The 19,541-nt window shown below is 41.2% G+C and overlaps 1 protein-coding gene across 1 annotated transcript in view; it reads right to left on the minus strand.

The window, feature by feature from the left end:
* The window catches only part of LOC133609133 (collagen alpha-1(XXI) chain-like), a 92,488-nt gene that overhangs the window by 4,544 nt on the left and 68,403 nt on the right, over window positions 1-19,541 (minus strand). Inside the window, exons 8-9 of the mRNA XM_061964638.2 lie at window positions 18,511-18,676; window positions 14,629-14,848 (exon numbers count right to left, since the gene is read on the minus strand). Coding sequence (XP_061820622.1) covers window positions 14,629-14,848; window positions 18,511-18,676 — 386 coding nt within the window. The remainder of the gene's footprint in view (window positions 1-14,628; window positions 14,849-18,510; window positions 18,677-19,541) is intronic.

Raw genomic sequence — 19,541 nt, forward strand, 5'->3', positions numbered from 1 at the left:
GACATCAACGTTTTATATAGTGGTGACAGACACGTTCATACCAATATGTATCATGTTCAATATTTACCATATTTTGATCATTTTAACCAATACTGATGTCTTCAGCACATTGATTTCCGTTTCCATAGCAGCGCACTTCCGACTTCTCGCAACAAATACGTGTTCCTACTTCTGGAAACAAAGGCGTGTGTGTTTTCTAATCATGGCAGAATCAATAACAGACAATGAAAACGACTATTTTTGGACAAATGAGGATTCACAACCTTATATTTTTGAAGCTGAACATACTGAGGATGAACTACTGCTTCTAGAAGCGAGCACACAGGAAGGGTGAAACGTTGGAGCAGACGGAAGCCGACAGAGTGAGGTAAAAGTGACGACTCGATAAATGTGGAATTTGAAGCCATTCTATTTTTGACATAAATGGAGTGCTTACCCAAATAAACAGGAAAAAAATGTCCCCGGCCAGCTGGACCAAACGCACAACTGTCCATCGAGTGAGTCAAACTTTAAATGTTAATTTTGATACACGCAGCACACCACGCTTGTTATTACAACCACAGTACATACACTGTCGAGCTCGCTGTGTACAAACAAAACATGGATTGTGGGCTAAAACTTTACAGATACTGTAATATGATTGAACTCAAACTCAAATGTGTTTCGTGTTGTCGTATATCTTTTCGCAGAGAGTTTTTACGGCTAACACCGTAGCACACTGGGGCGGTATGGCTTGGTTGGTAGAGTGGCCGTGCCAGCAACTTGAGGGTTCCAGGTTCGATCCCCGCTTCCGCCATCCTAGTCAGTGCCGTTGTGTTCTTGGGCAAGACACTTTACCCACCTGCTCCCAGTGCCACCCACACTGGTTTAAATGTAACTTAGATATTGGGTTGCGCTATGTAAAGCACTTTGAGTCACTAGAGAAAAAGCGCTATATAAATATAATTCACTTCACTTCATGATGTGTTACTACACTCCCTTCCTCAGTGTTCGCTCTTACAATAACATTGACGGTTGTTTTACAGGTAAATGAAGTATTGTTGACAGTTCTTGAATGCATTTTTAAAGGGATTTTGTGGTAGAATTGATTGCTCCCTTTAGCTGCGTTGCTAGCTACCAAGAAAGAGACAATTTTTATATGTTAGAAAGCGAAAAAAAAAAGAAAAAAAAATACTTTTGTCTTCTTGTCCCTCATAATGAATGTGAACGATAGGCAAAATTCCCCGAAAAAGTTCTAAAAACAAAATCACAGGATTTCAACAACAATTGGAAAACTGTATTGATGTTTTACTCTTTTTATACGACACAGACTTACATGGCAGGTAAATGGTAAATGGTTATACTTGCATAGCGCTTTTCTACCTTGAAGGCACGCAAAGCGCTTTGACACTATTTCCACATTCCTCCATTCACACACACATTCACACACTGATGGCGGGAGATGTCATGCAAGGCGCTAACCACGACCAGTGTTGGGACTAACGCGTTCCAGAGTAACGCGTTACTGTAACGCCGTTAGTTTCGGCGGTAACTAGTAATCTAATGCGTTATTTTTTATATTCAGTAACTCAGTTACCGTTACGACATGATGCGTTACTGCGTTATTTTACGTTATTTTTTATGTAGTATCGGCTAGAAACAGAAGATCTGAGTGTGTTTTATTGCAGCGCTGCGGTGTCGTCCTTGTGTGTCACAAGGAAAAGAAGAGGCGTGCAGAGAAGAGGCGTGCTTTGTGTGGGTGGGGGCGGAGGGGCTCCCAGACAGTAGTTGAGGGGCGCAGGGGAGACTTTCCTCCAGGGCCTATGTACTTCAGGGCTAACAACCTTCACTTTACCCGGAAGTGGGTCTTTACAGCTGAAGGTGAATGACGAGGCCGGCGGTTTGTTGCAACTTTGTGACTTTATTGGACGCAGCCATCCACCAAGCTAGAGCACCTGCACGCACTCACTGTCGCCGGTCCCTCACCTGTCTCGCCCACTTACTCACTGACGTCACTCACCTCACATGCTGTCATATCTTAAAGGGCCACACACACACACACACACACACACATACGCTACTCTCATAACAACTAACAAGACATCATGGTGAAGCCAGAAGTCAAGTTTCTTAACATGGAGACATTCTCAATACTTTTCTTTTGTCGAGCACAAAGAAAATAACATTTTAGTTAAATGTAAGTTGTGTCTTGGATCAAAGATCCTATCTACTTAAAGTTAAAGTTAAAGTGCCCTTATGTTGCAGCTATTTCAAATAGTTTTGTCAATTTGTTCTGGCCTGAAATAAATTGGCCCTTGAAACATATCTTTGTCTTTGTGTGTTGAATGTAGACCACATTGCTTTCTGAGTTCAGTGATGCAAATGCATGTCAAGTTGATCAACAGATTGTATTATTCTCCAGTGCAATAACAGCACTGAAATGAAGGCCAAATGGGCATTAATGGGAGCCTTTAAAAAAAAAAAGGGGAAAAAAAGAAGTAACTAAATAGTTACTTTTCACAGTAACGCATTACTTTTTGGTGTAAGTAACTGAGTTAGTAACTGAGTTACTTTTGAAATAAAGTAACTAGTAACTGTAACTAGTTACTGGTTTTCAGTAACTAACCACGACCCATCAAGAGCAAGGGTGAAGTGTCTTGCTCAAGGACACAACAGATGTGACTCGGTTGGTAGAAGCTGGTAAAGCACATACTCAAAGCTCATTGTCAAATGACTGTACTTTTTAAAGTATTATAAATCATAACAGTAGTAATTAATTATAATTACAAACAACAAAACCAAAGGCTTCTATATTTGTCCACTACCTGTTCTGTCTCCGTGTATGTTTTACGCTTGAAAAGTCTTCGTCCATCCTAAACATTTATTTATGTTCCAACACATTTACCCCCGCATGTGAAGAGCATTTGTGAGCTGTTGAGAGCGATCTGTCGCATAAATAATTGTTATTGGTAAATGAGAGGCGAAGAGGGATTATCATCACACTTCAACATCTCTAATATGTAAATGCTGCCTTTTGGCTAGGTCAGCATTGTAGATGAAAATATGTTCCTAATTGTCTTTTTTTTACATGTCGGTTGTTTGTGTGCCTCCTACTGGAAATGTTACTCCCCTGTTCTATTTGTCAGTCGCCATGGTTCCCAGGGGAGGGCGGTAGCAACTGAGCACAGCTGTTTGTAATCAACACACCCTATTTTGTCTGATCACTGGCACCTGCTGGTGCGAGATCTTTCCACAGTACTCCCACCATATTGTGTCTTCACCAGTGCATCACCTACAAACCCCGTTTCCATATGAGTTGTGAAATTGTGTTAGATGTAAATATAAACGGAATACAATGATTTGCAAATCCTTTTCAACCCATATTCAGTTGAATGCACTACAAAGATATTTGATGTTCGAACTCAGAAACTTTTATTTTTTTTTGGCAAATAATAATTAACATAGAATTTCATGGCTGCAACACGTGCCAAAGTAGTTGGGAAAGGGCATGTTCACCACTGTGTTACATGGCCTTTCCTTTTAACAACACTCAGTAAACGTTTGGGAACTGAGGAGACACATTTTTGAAGCTTCTCAGGTGGAATTCTTTCCCATTCTTGCTTGATGTACAGCTTAAGTTGTTCAACAGTCCGGGGGTCTCCGTTGTGGTATTTTAGGCTTCATAATGCGCCACACATTTTCAATGGGAGACAGGTCTGGACTACAGGCAGGCCAGTCTAGTACCCGCACACTTTTACTATGAAGCCACGTTGATGTAACACGTGGCTTGGCATTGTCTTGCTGAAATAAGCAGGGGCGTCCATGGTAACGTTGCTTGGATGGCAACATATGTTGCTCCAAAACCTGTATGTACCTTTCAGCATTAATGGCGCCTTCACAGATGTGTAAGTTACCCATGTCTTGGGCACTAATACACCCCCATACCATCACAGATGCTGGCTTTTCAACTTTGCGCCTATAACAATCCGAATGGTTCTTTTCCTCTTTGGTCCGGAGGACACGACGTCCACATTTTCCAAAAACAATTTGAAATGTGGACTCGTCAGACCACAGAACACTTTTCCACTTTGTATCAGTCCATCTTAGATGAGCTCAGGCCCAGCAAAGCCGACGGCGTTTCTGGGTGTTGTTGATAAACGGTTTTCGCCTTGCATAGGAGAGTTTTAACTTGCACTTACAGATGTAGCGACCAACTGTAGTTACTGACAGTGGGTTTCTGAAGTGTTCTTGAGCCCATGTGGTGATATCCTTTACACACTGATGTCGCTTGTTGATGCAGTACAGCCTGAGGGATCGAAGGTCACGGGCTTAGCTGCTTACGTGCAGTGATTTCTCCAGATTCTCTGAACCCTTTGATGATATTACAGACCGTAGATGGTGAAATCCCTAAATTCCTTGCAATAGCTGGTTGAGAAAGTTTTTTCTTAAACTGTTCAACAATTTGCTCACGCATTTGTTGACAAAGTGGTGACCCTCGCCCCATCCTTGTTTGTGAATGACTGAGCATTTCATGGAATCTACTTTTATACCCAATCATGGCACCCACCTGTTCCCAATTTGCCTGTTCACCTGTGGGATGTTCCAAATAAGTGTTTGATGAGCATTCCTCAACTTTATCAGTATTTATTGCCACCTTTCCCAACTTCTTTGTCACGTGTTGCTGGCATCAAATTCTAAAGTTAATGATTATTTGCAACAAAAAAAAATGTTTTTTCAGTTTGAACATCAAATATGTTGTCTTTGTAGCATATTCAACTGAATATGGGTTGAAAAGGATTTGCAAATCATTGTATTCAGTTTATCTTTACGTCTAACACAATTTCCCAACTCATATGGAAACGGGGTTTGTACTCCAAGCTCCTGTTTGTGTCATCCTGTTTTGTCCAGCTTAGCCATTGTTGTGACTTTGTGCTCAGTCTCCCTGTCTTTCCCGGAAGACCACGTTTTGCCCTTTTTTTTTTGCCAATCTAAACGCTCAACAGTGCTTCAAATCAAACCATTTGACATCAGATTCAGGCCACATCAGGAGGTAGTCCTGAATCCATTGGTGTCTGATTTTTTCAAATGTGACTTAAATCGCAACGCATGTGACTTTTTAGTCAGCTTTGAGTGAGCGAGAAAAATGCCGTCACCACACTGCAAAAAGTCAATCAATCAATCAATCAATCAATCTTTATTTATATAGCCCTAAATCACAAGTGTCTCAAAGGGCTGCACAAGCCACAACGACATCCTCGGTACAAAGCCCACATACGGGCAAGGAAAAACTCACCCCAGTGGGACGTCGATGTGAATGACTATGAGAAACCTTGGAGAGGACCGCATATGTGGGTAACCCCCCCCCTCTAGGGGAGACCGAAAGCAATGGATGTCGAGTGGGTCTGACATAATATTGTGAGAGTCCAGTCCATAGTGGATCCAACATAATAGTAAGAGTCCAGTCCATAGTGGGGCCAGCAGGACACCATCCCGAGCGGAGACGGGTCAGCAGCGCAGAGATGTTCCCAGCCGATGCACAGGCGAGCGGTCCACCCCGGGTCCCGACTCTTGACAGCCAGCACTTCATCCATGGCCACCGGACCTGTGCCCCCCCCCCCTCAAGGAAAAGGGGAGCAGAGGAGAAAAGAAAAGAAACGGCAGATCAACTGGTCTAACAGGGGGGCTATTTAAAGGCTAGAGTATACAAATGAGTTTTAAGATGGGACTTAAATGCTTCTACTGAGGTAGCATCTCTAATTGTTACCGGGAGGGCATTCCATAGTACTGGAGCCCGAATAGAAAACGCTCTATAGCCCGCAGACTTTTTTTGGGCTCTGGGAATCACTAATAAGCCGGAGTTCTTTGAACGCAGATTTCTTGCCGGGACATATGGTACAATGCAATCGACAAGATAGGACGGAGCTAGACCGTGTAGTATTTTATACGTAAGTAGTAAAACCTTAAAGTCACTTCTTAAGTGCACAGGAAGCCAGTGCAGGTGAGCCAGTATAGGCGTAATATGATCAAACTTTCTTGTTCTTGTCAAAAGTCTAGCAGCCGCATTTTGTACCAACTGTAATTTTTTAATGCTAGACATAGGGAGACCCGAAAATAATAGACGAGACGTAACGAACGCATGAATAATGATCTCAGCGTCGCTAGTGGATAAAATAGAACGAATTTTAGCGATATTACGGAGATGAAAGAAGGCCGTTTTAGTAACACTCTTAATGTGTGATTCAAACGAGAGAGTTGGGTCGAAGATAATACCCAGATTCTTTACTGATTCGCCTTGTGTAATTGTTTGGTTGTCAAATGTTAAGGTGGTATTATTAAATAAATGTCGGTGTTTAGCAGGACCGATAATCAGCATTTCCGTTTTCTTGGCGTTGAGTTGCAAGAAGTTAGCGGACATCCATTGTTTAATTTCATTAAGACACGCCTCCAGCTGACTACAATCCGGCGTGTTGGTCAGCTTTAGGGGCATGTAGAGTTGGGTGTCATCAGCATAACAATGAAAGCTAACACCGTATTTGCGTATGATGTCGCCTAGCGGCAGCATGTAGATACTAAAGAGTGCAGGGCCAAGAACCGAACCCTGAGGAACTCCGCACGTTACCTTAACATAGTCCGAGGTCACATTATTATGGGAGACGCATTGCATCCTGTCAGTAAGATAAGAGTTAAACCACGACAAAGCTAAGTCTGACATACCAATACATGTTTTGATACGCTCTAATAAAATATTATGATCGACGGTATCGAAAGCAGCGCTAAGATCAAGAAGCAGCAACATAGATGACGCATCAGAATCCATCGTTAGCAGTAGATCATTAGTCATTTTTGCGAGGGCTGTCTCCGTAGAGTGATTTGCCCTGAAACCGGATTGAAAAGGTTCACAGAGATTGTTAGACACTAAGTGTTCATTTAGCTGCTGTGCGACAATTTTTTCGAGGATTTTCGAAATAAAGGGAAGGTGGGACACCGGTCAGTGTTCAAAAACATGAAAAAAGCAAACAGAAATTAGGGGTATTTTATTTGAACTAAGCAAAATTATCTGCCAATAGAACAAGAAAATGTGGCTTGTCAAGAATTTCCAAAACAAGTAAAATTAGCTAACCTCAATTAACCCAAAAATACCTTAAAATAAGTATATTGTCACTAATAACAACTGTACTACTATATGAGTATGTATTTTCTATTGTTTCATTGAAAATAAAACAGCAAAGTCCATTTGGCTGTTTTAATATGAGACACAATTGTGTCAAAGTCATGATTTTTTTTTTCGTGCTTCAAATAAGAAATTATTACTTTAAAAAAGTAGTTTTATACTTGTGAGTGTTGATGACACAGCTTTGCAACAGTTGATATTCTAGTTTCAAGCATGTTTTACTCAATATAGGTCATCAAATCTCAGCAACAAGCTGTAATATCTTACTGAGATCATTTAGGAGCAAAACCCTTAAAACAAGTAAAACACTCTAACATAAAGTCTGCTAAGTGAGAAGAATTATCTTATCAGACAGACAAGCAAATATCAGCCTTATTTGAGATATTTAATCTTACTGAGATTTCAGTTTTTGCAGAGCAGCGGAAGGGAATATTTCATCACAACATGTCTTGGTGAGAAAAGTCTATTTAAGACGACCAAATGTTTAGTGCAACACTTGTCAATAGTGTGCAAATAATAGGTAATGTGTAATATATGAATATATATTTTTATTCCGAAGAAATCGTGATTTTTGAAGGACCAGAACAGACGCGGTGGCGCAATTGCTTATATGTGAGTTTTTTGTTGTTTTTTTAAAGGGGAACATTATCACCAGACCTATGTAAGCGTCAATATATACCTTGATGTTGCAGAAAAAAACATATATTTTTTTAACCGATTTCCGAACTCTAAATGGGTGAATTTTGGCGAATCAAACGTCTTTCTAATATTCGCTCTCGGAGCGATGACGTCACAACGTGACGTCGCATCGGGAAGCAATCCGCCATTTTCTCAAACACCGAGTCAAATCAGCTCTGTTATTTTCCGTTTTTTTCGACTGTTTTCCGTACCTTGGAGACATCATGCCTCGTCGGTGTGTTGTCGGAGGGTGTAACAACACGAACAGGGACGGATTCAAGTTGCACCAGTGGCCCAAAGATTCGAAAGTGGCAAGGAATTGGACGTTTGTTCCGCACACTTTACCGACGAAAGCTATGCTACGACAGAGATGGCAAGAATGTGTGGATATCTTGCGACACTCAAAGCAGATGCATTTCCAACGATAAAGTCAAAGAAATCTGCCGCCAGACCCCCATTGAATCTGCCGGAGTGTGTGAGCAATTCAGGGACAAAGGACCTCGGTAGCACGGCAAGCGATGGCGGCAGTTTGTTCCCGCAGACGAGCGAGCTAAACCCCCTTAATGTCTTGGCTCACACCGTCCCGAAGATGATCAAGAGAAGAATATCAACCCTAGCTTCCCTGGCCTGCTGACATGAGGGTATGTCTACAGAATATATTAATTGATGAAAATTGGGCTGTCTGCACTCTCAAAGTGCATGTTGTTGCCAAATGTATTTCATATGCTGTAAACCTAGTTCATAGTTGTTAGTTTCCTTTAATGCCAAACAAACACTTACCAATCGTTGGTTGGAAGGCGATCGCCGAATTCGTCCTCGCTTTCTCCCGTGTCGCTGGCTGTCGTGTCGTTTTCGTCGGTTTCGCTTGCATATGGTTCAAACCGATATGGCTCAATAGCTTCAGTTTCTTCTTCAATTTCGTTTTCGCTACCTGCCTCCACACTACAACCATCCGTTTCAATACATGCGTAATCTGTTAAATCGCTTAAGCCGCTGAAATCCGAGTCTGAATCGGAGCTAATGTCGCTATAGCTTGCTGTTCTTTCCGCCATGTTTGTTTGTGTTGGCTTCACTATGTGACGTCACAGGAAAATGGACGGGTGGTTAAAATCAGGCACTTTGAAGCTTTTTTTAGGGATATTGCGTGATGGGTAAAATTTTGAAAAAAACTTCGAAAAATATAATAAGCCACTGGGAACTGATTTTTAATGGTTTTAACAATTCTGAAATTGTGATAATGTTCCCCTTTAAACCTCCCGTAGATCCACACTGATGTCTCGCACCTCTACTTAACAGCCATTAAAAGATTAGAACCCTCCCAAATATATTACACTATATACATCCATTCATACATTACCATATTTTTCGGAGTATAAGTCGCTCCGGAGTATAAGTCGCACCGGCTGAAAATGCATAATAAAGAAGGAAAAAAACATATATAAGTCGCACTGGAGTAAAAGTCGCATTTTTGGGGGGGAATTTATTTGATAAAACCCAACACCAAGAATAGACATTTGAAAGGTAATTTAAAATAAATAAAGAATAGCGAACAACAGGCTGAATAAGTGTACGTTATATGACGCATAAATAACCAACTGAGAACGTGCCTGGTATGTTAACGTAACATATTATGGTAAGAGTCATTCAAATAACTATAACATATAGAACATGCTATACGTTTACCTACTCTCTAAATCCCATGAAATCTTATACGTCTTGTCTCTTACATCAGTGGTTCTCAAATGGGGGTATGCGTACCCCTGGGGGTACTTGAAGGTATGCCAAGGGGTACGTGAGATTTTTTTTCAAATATTCTAAAAATAGCAACAATTCAAAAATCCTTTATAAATATATTTACTGAATAATACTTCAACAAAATATGAATGTAAGTTCATAAACTGAACATCAAATCAAGTAGGCTACTCCATTCATTACCATAAACCCAGAGTTTCCCCCATGCCGTGATGGTTTGACCCTACCTGGCGGTGCCACACGGCACCAACTGTCAATCAACTAAAAGATCCTCAGTGAAGCACAAGCTCAGGTTTCTCACTAAAATGTCTGTCAAAAAGAACTGTGAAAAGAAATGCAACAATGCAATATTCAGTGTTGACAGCTAGATTTTTTGTGGACATGTTCCATAAATATTGATGTGAAAGATTTATTTTTTTGTGAAGAAATGTTTAGAATTAAGTTTATGAATCTCTATTACAATCTCCAAAGAGGGCACTTTAAGTTGATGATTACTTCTATGTGTAGAAATCTTTATTTATATTTTAATCACTTGTTTATTTTTCAACAAGTTTTTAGTTATTTGTATATCTTTTTTTCCAAATAGTTCAAGAAAGACCACTACAAATGAGCAATATTGTGCACTGTTATACAATTTAATAAATCAGAAACTGATGACATAGTGCTGTATTTTACTTCTTTATCTCTTTTTTTCAACCAAAAAATGCTTTGCTCTGATTAGGGGGGTACTTGAATTAAAAAAATGTTCACAGGGGGTACATCACTGGAAAAAGGTTGAGAACCACTGTCTTACGTGAATGAGCTAAATAATATTATTTGATATTTTACGGTAATGTGTTAATAATTTCACACATAAGTCGCTCCTGAGTATAAGTCGTATAAACTATGAAAAAAACTGCGACTTATAGTCAGAAAAATACGGTATATTACTGACATTTATTTTCACGTAAAAAACAAAAACGCTTCATTTCTAATGTGTGGCAACTTTTATTTTATTTTGTATTATTGCGACTTCCTCCCGGTCAACTTCCTTCCATGCAAAAAAAGTGAAGTCGAGGCCACATTGGAGGCCACATTTTTTAATTAAAGGGGAACATTATCACAATTTCAGAATTGTTAAAACCATTAAAAATCAGTTCCCAGTGGCTTATTATATTTTTCTAAGTTTTTTTTAAAATTTTACCCATCACGCAATATCCCTAAAAAAAGCTTCAAAGTGCCTGATTTTAACCACCCGTCCATTTTCCTGTGACGTCACATAGTGAAGCCAACACAAACAAACATGGCGGAAAGAACAGCAAGCTATAGAGAAATTAGCTCGGATTCAGACTCGGATTTCAGCGGCTTAAGCGATTCAACAGATTACGAATGTTTTGAAACGGATGGTTGTAGTGTGGAGGCAGGTAGCAAAAACGAAATTGAAGAAGAAACTGAAGCTATTGAGCCATATCGTTTTGAACCATATGCAAGCGAAACCGACGAAAACGACACGACAGCCAGCGACACGGGAGAAAGCGAGGACGAATTCGGCGATCGCCTTCTAACCAACGATTGGTATGTGTTTGTTTGGCATTAAAGGAAACTAACAACTATGAACTAGGTTTACAGCATATGAAATACATTTGGCAACAACATGCACTTTGAGAGTGCAGACAGCCCAATTTTCATCAATTAATATATTCTGTAGACATACCCTCATGTCAGCAGGCCAGGGAAGCTAGGGTCGATATTCTTCTCTTGATCATCTTGGGACGGTGTGAGCCAAGACATCCAGGGGGGTTTAGCTCGCTCGTCTGCGGGAACAAACTGCCGCCATTGCTTGCCGTGCTACCGAGGTCCTTTGTCCCTGAATTGCTCACACACTCCGGCAGATTCAATGGGGGTCTGGCGGCAGATTTCTTTTAGACTTTATCGTTGGAAATGCATCTGCTTTGAGTGTCGCAGGATATCCACACATTCTTGCCATCTCTGTCGTAGCATAGCTTTCGTCGGTAAAGTGTGCGGAACAAACGTCCAATTCCTTGCCACTTTCGAATCTTTGGGCCACTGGTGCAACCTGAATCCGTCCCTGTTCGTGTTGTTACACCCTCCGACAACACACCGACGAGGCATGATGTCTCCAAGGTACGGAAAACAGTCGAAAAAACGGAAAATAACAGAGCTGTTTTGACCCGGTGTTTGAGAAAATGGCGGATTGCTTCCCGATGCGACGTCACGTTGTGAAGTCATCGCTCTGAGAGCGAATATTTAATTCGCCAAAATTCACCCATTTAGAGTTCGAAAATCGGTAAAAAAATATATGGTCTTTTTTCTGCAACATCAAGGTATATATTGACGCTTACATAGGTCTGGTGATAATGTTCCCCTTTAATAACAATCTCGTAGAAAGGGTCAAGCATTTCAAATTCTTAGGGGTGAACATAACAGAAGATCTATGCTGGGACATTAACACTGCTTCTACAGTCGGAAAGGCCCAACAACGTCTTTTTTTTGTGAAGAAACTAAAATGCGCAAACATTCCGCAGAAATCAATGGTCAACTTTTACAACTGTGCCATCAGCAGTGTCCTCACTTACGGATTTTTAGTGTGGTTTGCTCGCCGCACTAAAGCGAACCAACAGGCCCGCCAGTGAGTGGTTAAAGCGGTGGGGAAAATTACAAGGACGATACTCCCAGAGATGAGTGCCATGTATACAACTCGCTGCCTAAAGCGAGTACACAACATCCTGAAGGACATATACCACCCAGCACATGGCCTCTTCAACCTGCTACCCTCTGGAAGGAGGTATAGATCGATTCGCGCCAGGACCACCAGAATGTCTCACAGTCTGTATCCCCAGGCTGTGAGACTGCTAAATGAACAGCCTGCCCCTTTGCTGCCCCGGACCATCTTATTACCTCACTCTTCACCCCCTCAATAATTGTGCTCTGGACATTGCATCGCTGCAACATCAACGTAACACCCATCAGAGATCTGACTGTTCCCACCCCCACACCCCTCTTATCGCGATCTTCCTGACAATGCTAAAATGCTCAAATGTAAACTATTGTCAACCTGCACATCAATGCAGTTTCTATGCTGCTGGACAAAGCTCAAACAAAATCTCGTTGTTCATGTATGACTTAAGTGTTATTATGACAATGACAATAAAGGAATTGATTGATTGATGCGCGTTTAAACTGGAGTCTGATAAAAATCACATTTTACTTGCAGTTTAAACAGTCAGATGGAAAAAAATCGGATTTTAAAAAAAAAACTGATTTGGGCTACTTTGGCCTGCAATGTAAACGTAGTCCAAATCCCATAGTTGTGTGATTAAAGGCCTTTATGTTGCGCTCTACCTTGCTGGTGTTTTTTGGGATCTTCCCAAAAGTCAATTGTAACGGTCTTATTCTGGATAAATAAATATTAAATAAATATATAAATACGCGTAAACTAGGAAGTAAATGTTTTAATACTACATCACCCAGAAGGTTTAGCACAGGAACAGGAAGTAGGTCTGAGCTCTGTGGGAGGACGACAGTTGTGTAGTTTAAGCAATAAAGAGTTGATATATTCTTACATGTCGTTATTGCTTCATCTACTGTACACAAGAAACAGAGTTTTAATTTGATCTGAGATAGGCTCCAGCACCCCCCGCGACCCCGAAAGAGACAAGCGGTGGAAAATGGATGGATGGATGTTTTCATTAGGCAATTGGTGTGTGCTTTTGAGTGCCGCTCGGAGACAAATTTGTCAAAAATGATGCTGATTGGCCAAAATATGCAGGGAAGTTATACGGGAGTTGTGAGGGTGTATATACAAAATCCAAAACCAGTGAAATTGGTACGTTGTGTAAATCATAAATAAAAACAGAATACAATGATTTGCAAATCATGCATCAAAAACCGGCATCAGTGTGTAAAGGATATCACCGCATGGGCTCAGTAACCCTTCAGAAAACCACTGTCAGCAACTACAGTTTGTCGATACATCTTTAAGTGCAAGTTAAAACTCTACTATGCAAAGCCACAGCCATTTATCAACAACACCCAGAAGCGGCGCGAGCTTCGCTGGGCCCGAGTTCATCGAAGATGGACTGATGCAAAGTGGAAAAGTGTTCTGTGGTCTGACGAGTTCAAATTTCAAATTGTTTTTCGAAACTGTGGACGTCGTGTCCTCCGGACCAAAGAGGAAAAGAACCATCCGGATTGTTATAGGCGCAAAGTTGAAAAGCCAGTATCTGTGATGGTATGGGGGTGTATTAGTGCCCAAGGAATGGGTAACTTACACATCTGTGAAGGCACCATTAATGCTGAAAGGTACATACAAGTTTTGGAGCAACATATGTTGCCATCCAAGGAACTTTATCATGGACGCCCCTGCTTATTTCAGCAAGACAATGCCAAGCCACGTGTTACAACAGCGTGGCTTCATAGTAAAAGATTCCGGGTACTAGACTGGCCTGCCTGTAGTCCAGACCTGTCTCCCATTGAAAATGTGTGGCGCAATATGAAGCCTAAAATACCACAACGGAGACCCCCGGACTGTTGAACAACTTAAGATGTACATCAAGCAAGAATGGGAAAAAATTCCACCTGAAAAGCTTCAAAAATTGGTCTCCTCAGTTCCCAAACTGAGTGTTGTTAAAAGGAAAGGCCATGTAACACAGTGGTAAAAATGCCCCTCTGACAACCTTTTTGCAATGTGTCGCTGCCATTAAATTCTAAGTTAATGATTATTTGCAAAAATAAATTAAATTTCTCAGTTCGAACATTAAATATCTTGTCTTTGCAGTCTATTCAATTGAATATAAGTTGAAATGGATTTGCAAATCATTGTTTTCGGTTTTTATTTCCGAATTACACAACGTGCCAACTTCACTGGTTTTAGGTTTTGTAATTCACAGGTTTAGTCGAATTTTTGTGAACAAAGGCTCCTTTTTGATCCTCATCTTCTATACGGGAAGCAGGTTCACCGTCACTGAGTGGGAGTGCAGCCAAGTGACTCACTACACTATCAGTGACCTTTTCACTGCAATCGTGTTCTTATTCAAACTTGACCTTACCTGAAATCCCTGAAAGACAATTCTCTGCTCCTTATTGCTGATGCTCGTCGTGGTGAATGTGACACTTTTGTCTTTCCCGTTCAAAGTCACCGCAGCCTGGATCTCTTTCTTCTTGGACAGCACCCTCCACAGGTCAAAGTTCAATGTTGGAGCGATCCCCTTTAAACGGATGGTGGCCACAAACACATAGGATGGAGGAAGGCCCTCAGGGAAAATCTCACTAGTGAAAAGAGGTACACTGTATTAGAATACTGTCAAGTAGGTAATTATTAGAGCTGCAACTCACGATTATTTTGATAGTCGACTGCAGTAGTCGGATCATTTTTCTCGATTACTCAACGACTCAAGCAATTATTGCTATGATCTGCTGTACACATTTGAGTTTGATGGTGAGTCTGTGACTTAATTTTAACTCTATAGTACATTTAATTGTAACAAAATAAACAAATTACTGCGGAACAAATGTTTTTACTTTATTCCACAAAGTATATAAACACTGGGAAAAAATAAATCAACAACAAAGTGCATGTAAACATGACATTCAGTGTAAAGAATGCTTTTATCCGATACTGTTAGGGTTATTTAGCTGTGATTATTTAACAAAAGGAATAGACATTCTACAGAGGCACTATAGAGAGCCTGCTGACCAACAGCATCTCTGTCTGGACTGGAGCCTGCAATGCCTCAGACTGGAAGTCTCTCCAGAGAGTGGTGAGGACGGCGGAAAAGATCATCAGGACTCCTCTTCCTCCTATCCAGGAGATCGCAAAAAGCCGCTGCCTGACCAGGGCTCAGAAAATCTGCAAAGACTCCTCCCACCCCCAAGGACTGTTTTCACTGCTGGACTCTAGAAAGAGGTTCCGCAGCCTCCGAAGCAGAACCTCCAGGTTTTGTAATAGCTTCTTCCCTCAGGCCATAAGACTCTTGAACGCATCATAATTAAATTATCCCCTCAACTCCCCCCAAAATGGATTAACTCGCTGGAATAAAAAAGACAATACAACATACATCCATAAACGTGGACGCATGTGAAAAAGTGCAATATATTTATCTGTACAGTAATCTATTTATTTATTTATACATATTTATATATATTTATTTATTTTATATATATATTTATATATTATTTATATATATTTATCTATTTATATATGCACCGTATTGCTTTTTTATCCTGCACTACCATTTGCTTATGTAACGAAATTTCGTTCTTATCTGTGCTGTAAAGTTCAAATTTGAATGACAATAAAAAGGAAGTCTAAGTGTAGTCTAAGTCTAGAAGTGTAAACATGAACCATCTTGAAGGTCTATCAATTAAAGTTGTATTAAGCGATTTGCCAATGACAACGAATCTTTGTCAGTGATTTTTTATAATCAACATTGTCAATTATGTTGACTAATCGTTGCAGTCCTAGTAAACAAAAACATTTGTTGGGTTCATCAGGGTTGTAATGGGACATAAATTTTGTACGGCGCAAAAGTGTACCAATTTTACGCACGGTACATATTCGAATAGAATAGAATATATCTTTATTGTACAACGAAATTGTAAGCAAAACTAATTTAGTGCAAATTCATAATAACACATAAGAACATAGATAAATAGATAAAAATACACAAAATACATCAAAAATACCAAGCACACAGCTCACATGCACAGTCATTATTGTCTTGTGTCTAGGTAAGGCCTGGGCAATTCTTTTGACTCGGGGGGCCAAATTTTGAGGAAAAAATGTGTCTGGGGGCCGGTATATCTGATTTTTAGAAACACTAATACGAAAACCTCACAATAATGTCTGATTGAAAGCTAAAAACGTTATGACAGACCGCCTTAAAAACGGAATGTATTTTGTATTTTTTCACTGAATGAGACACCCAGAATGTACATGTGAATAAAGAATGTGGGGTTAACAATATTAACTATGAACGATAAAACACTGAATATTGACAACATATGAACATCACACTACTTGGTGCGTTGTCTGAGTTGCCGTGACTTAGATCACCATAGTAACTAATTAGATTACCATGGTAACTAGTATATCATGCAAAAGGACAAATTCCAACCACTGAAATACTTTGTATAGTACAAGACTTATGGTAATTTGAAAACATCACTGCACATCATAAGGGCAGCTACAGTTTCCATCTTAAAGATCTTAAAAAATATATTTGGGAATGTCCGGCAGGCCTGATTAAAGGCCTACTGAAACCCACTACTACCGACCACGCAGTCTGATAGTTTATATATCAATGATGAAATCTTAACATTGCAACACATGCCAATACAGCCGGGTTATCTTACTAAAGTACAATTTTAAATTTTGCGCGAAATATCTTGCTGAAAACGTCTCGGTATGATGACGTCAGCGCGTGACGTCACGGATTGTAGAGGACATTTTGGGACAGCATGGTGGCCAGCTATTAAGTCGTCTGTTTTCATCGCAAAATTCCACAGTATTCTGGACATCTGTGTTGGTGAATCTTTTGCAATTTGTTCAATGAACAATGGAGACAGCAAAGAAGAAAGCTGTAGGTGGGAAGCGGTGTATTGCGGCCGACTTCAGCAACACAAACACAGCCGTTGTTTCATTGTTTACATTCCCGGAAGATGACAGTCAAGCTTTACCATTGGCCTGTGGAGAACTGGGACAACAGAGACTCTTACCAGGAGGACTTTGAGTTGGATGCGCAGACGCGGTACCGTGAGTACGCATGCAGCTGCGGCTTCCAAACATTTGATCGTTTGACCGTACGTGCGTGCCGCTATGGGCATGTCACGTACGTAACTTTGGGGACTTTGGGGAAATATATGTGCTGTATGAACTTTGGGGAGGTGAACGGTACTTTGGGCTGTGGGATTGAGTGTGTTGTGCAGGTGTTTGAGTTGTATTGGCGGGTTAAATGGACGGGAAAGGGGAGGTGTTTGTTATGCGGGATTAATTTGTGGCATATTAAATATAAGCCTGGTTGTGTTGTGGCTAATAGAGTATATATATGTCTTGTGTTTATTTACTGTTTTAGTCATTCCCAGCTGAATATCAGGAATCTGAATCGCTCCCACTGCCCTCTAGTCTTTCACTCTCACTTTCCTCATCCACAAATCTTTCATCCTCGCTCAAATTAATGGGGAAATCGTCGCTTTCTCGGTCCGAATCGCTCTCGCTGCTGGTGGCCATGATTGTAAACAATGTGCAGATGTGAGGAGCTCCACAACCTGTGACGTCACGCTACACGTCTGCTACTTCCGGTACAGGCAAGGCTTTTTTATCAGCAACCAAAAGTTGCGAACTTTATCGTCGATGTCTCTACTAAATCCTTTCAGCAAAAATATGGCAATATCGCGAAATGATCAAGTATGACACATTGAATGGACCTGCTATCCCCGTTTAAATAAGAAAATCGCATTTCAGTAGGCCTTTAAAAAGCTTAACGGGCCGCATGTGGCCCCTGGGCCTTTATTTGCCCAGATCTGCATTAGGTGAACGACAGAAAAAGTCTGCTTTGCGTTACGGGTCTACTTAGCAAACAAATACAATACAGACTTTGGCTAGCGGACGTCATAATTTGCGATAGCCAGAGCTTGAAAACCCTCTTCCATTGTATAATCTTCCTGTTTGGGTAGACTTCGCCTTCCCGGTGAAAAACGTTGACAAGTAGTTGAAATTATTTAATAGGGGCTACAAACTGGAAATTTTAATACTGTACTTCAACCAATAATAAACTTTACTACTAATAAAATAACTCACATTTTTCAAACTGTTATAGAACCGTGACCTTAAAACTGAGGTACTGTATGTGCTGAGCCGTCATTACGGCGTAACATTCCCCCCTAGTGTTCATGAGCCTTCAGTGAGATTAGCACACACGTTCCCACCTTACCTGGTTTTCTCAGTAATGTCAGTGGATGAGTTGAGAGCGAAGGCGGTCTCGGACACCAGGGAACCAGGAATTTTCTTTGCTTTTGTCTCAATGTTCATGCCCACCATTAGCTCGAAGCCTTTCTCATCTCGAGATGCCACAGGTATTCTTGTGGGACACACAGACTCTGGGAAGAAAATTTTAATGAAGTTAGATAGTCAAAAATAATTACACGAAGTACTGAGGCAATAAATTATTTTCCCTATATGGATACAAAAATATCATGGAACATGTCCACCAAGTAAGTCGGACACGTTTCCAGTGAGGGTTGGACTCCGCCAAGGCTGCCCTTTGTCACCGATTCTGCTCATAACTTTTATGGACAGAATTTCTGGGCGCAGTCAAGGTGTTGAGGGGATCCAGTTTGGTGGCTGCAGGATTAGGTTTCTGCTTTTTGCAGATGATGTGGTCCTGATGGCTTCATCTGGCCAGGATCTTCAGCTCTCACCGGATCGGTTCGCAGCTGAGTGTGAAGCGACTGGGATGAGAATCAGCACCTCCAAGTCCGAGTCCATGGTTCTCGTCCGGAAAAGGGTGGAGTGCCATCCCCGGGTTGCGGAGGAGACCCTGCTCCAAGTGGAGGAGTTCAAGTACCTCGGAGTCTTGTTCACGAGTGAAGGAAGAGTGGATCGTGAGATCGACAGGCGGATCAGTGCGGCGTCTTCAGTAATGCGGACGCTGTATCGATCCGTTGTGGTGAAGAAGGAGCTGAGCCGGAAGGCAAAGCTCTCAATTTACCGGTCAATCTACGTTCCCATCCTCAACTATGGTCATGAGCTTTGGGTTATGACCGAAAGGACAAGATCACGGGTACAAGCGGCCGAAATGAGTTTCCTGCGTCGGGTGGCGGGGTTCTCCCTTAGAGATAGGGTGAGAAGCTCTGTCATCCGGGGGGAACTCAAGGTAAAGCCGCTGCTGCTCCACATCGAGAGGAGCCAGATGAGGTGGTTCGGGCATCTGGTCAGGATGCCACCCGAACGCCTCCCTAGAGG

Source organism: Nerophis lumbriciformis, linkage group LG07 (assembly GCF_033978685.3).
Source record: "Nerophis lumbriciformis linkage group LG07, RoL_Nlum_v2.1, whole genome shotgun sequence".
Classification (NCBI taxonomy): Eukaryota; Metazoa; Chordata; class Actinopteri; order Syngnathiformes; family Syngnathidae; genus Nerophis; species Nerophis lumbriciformis.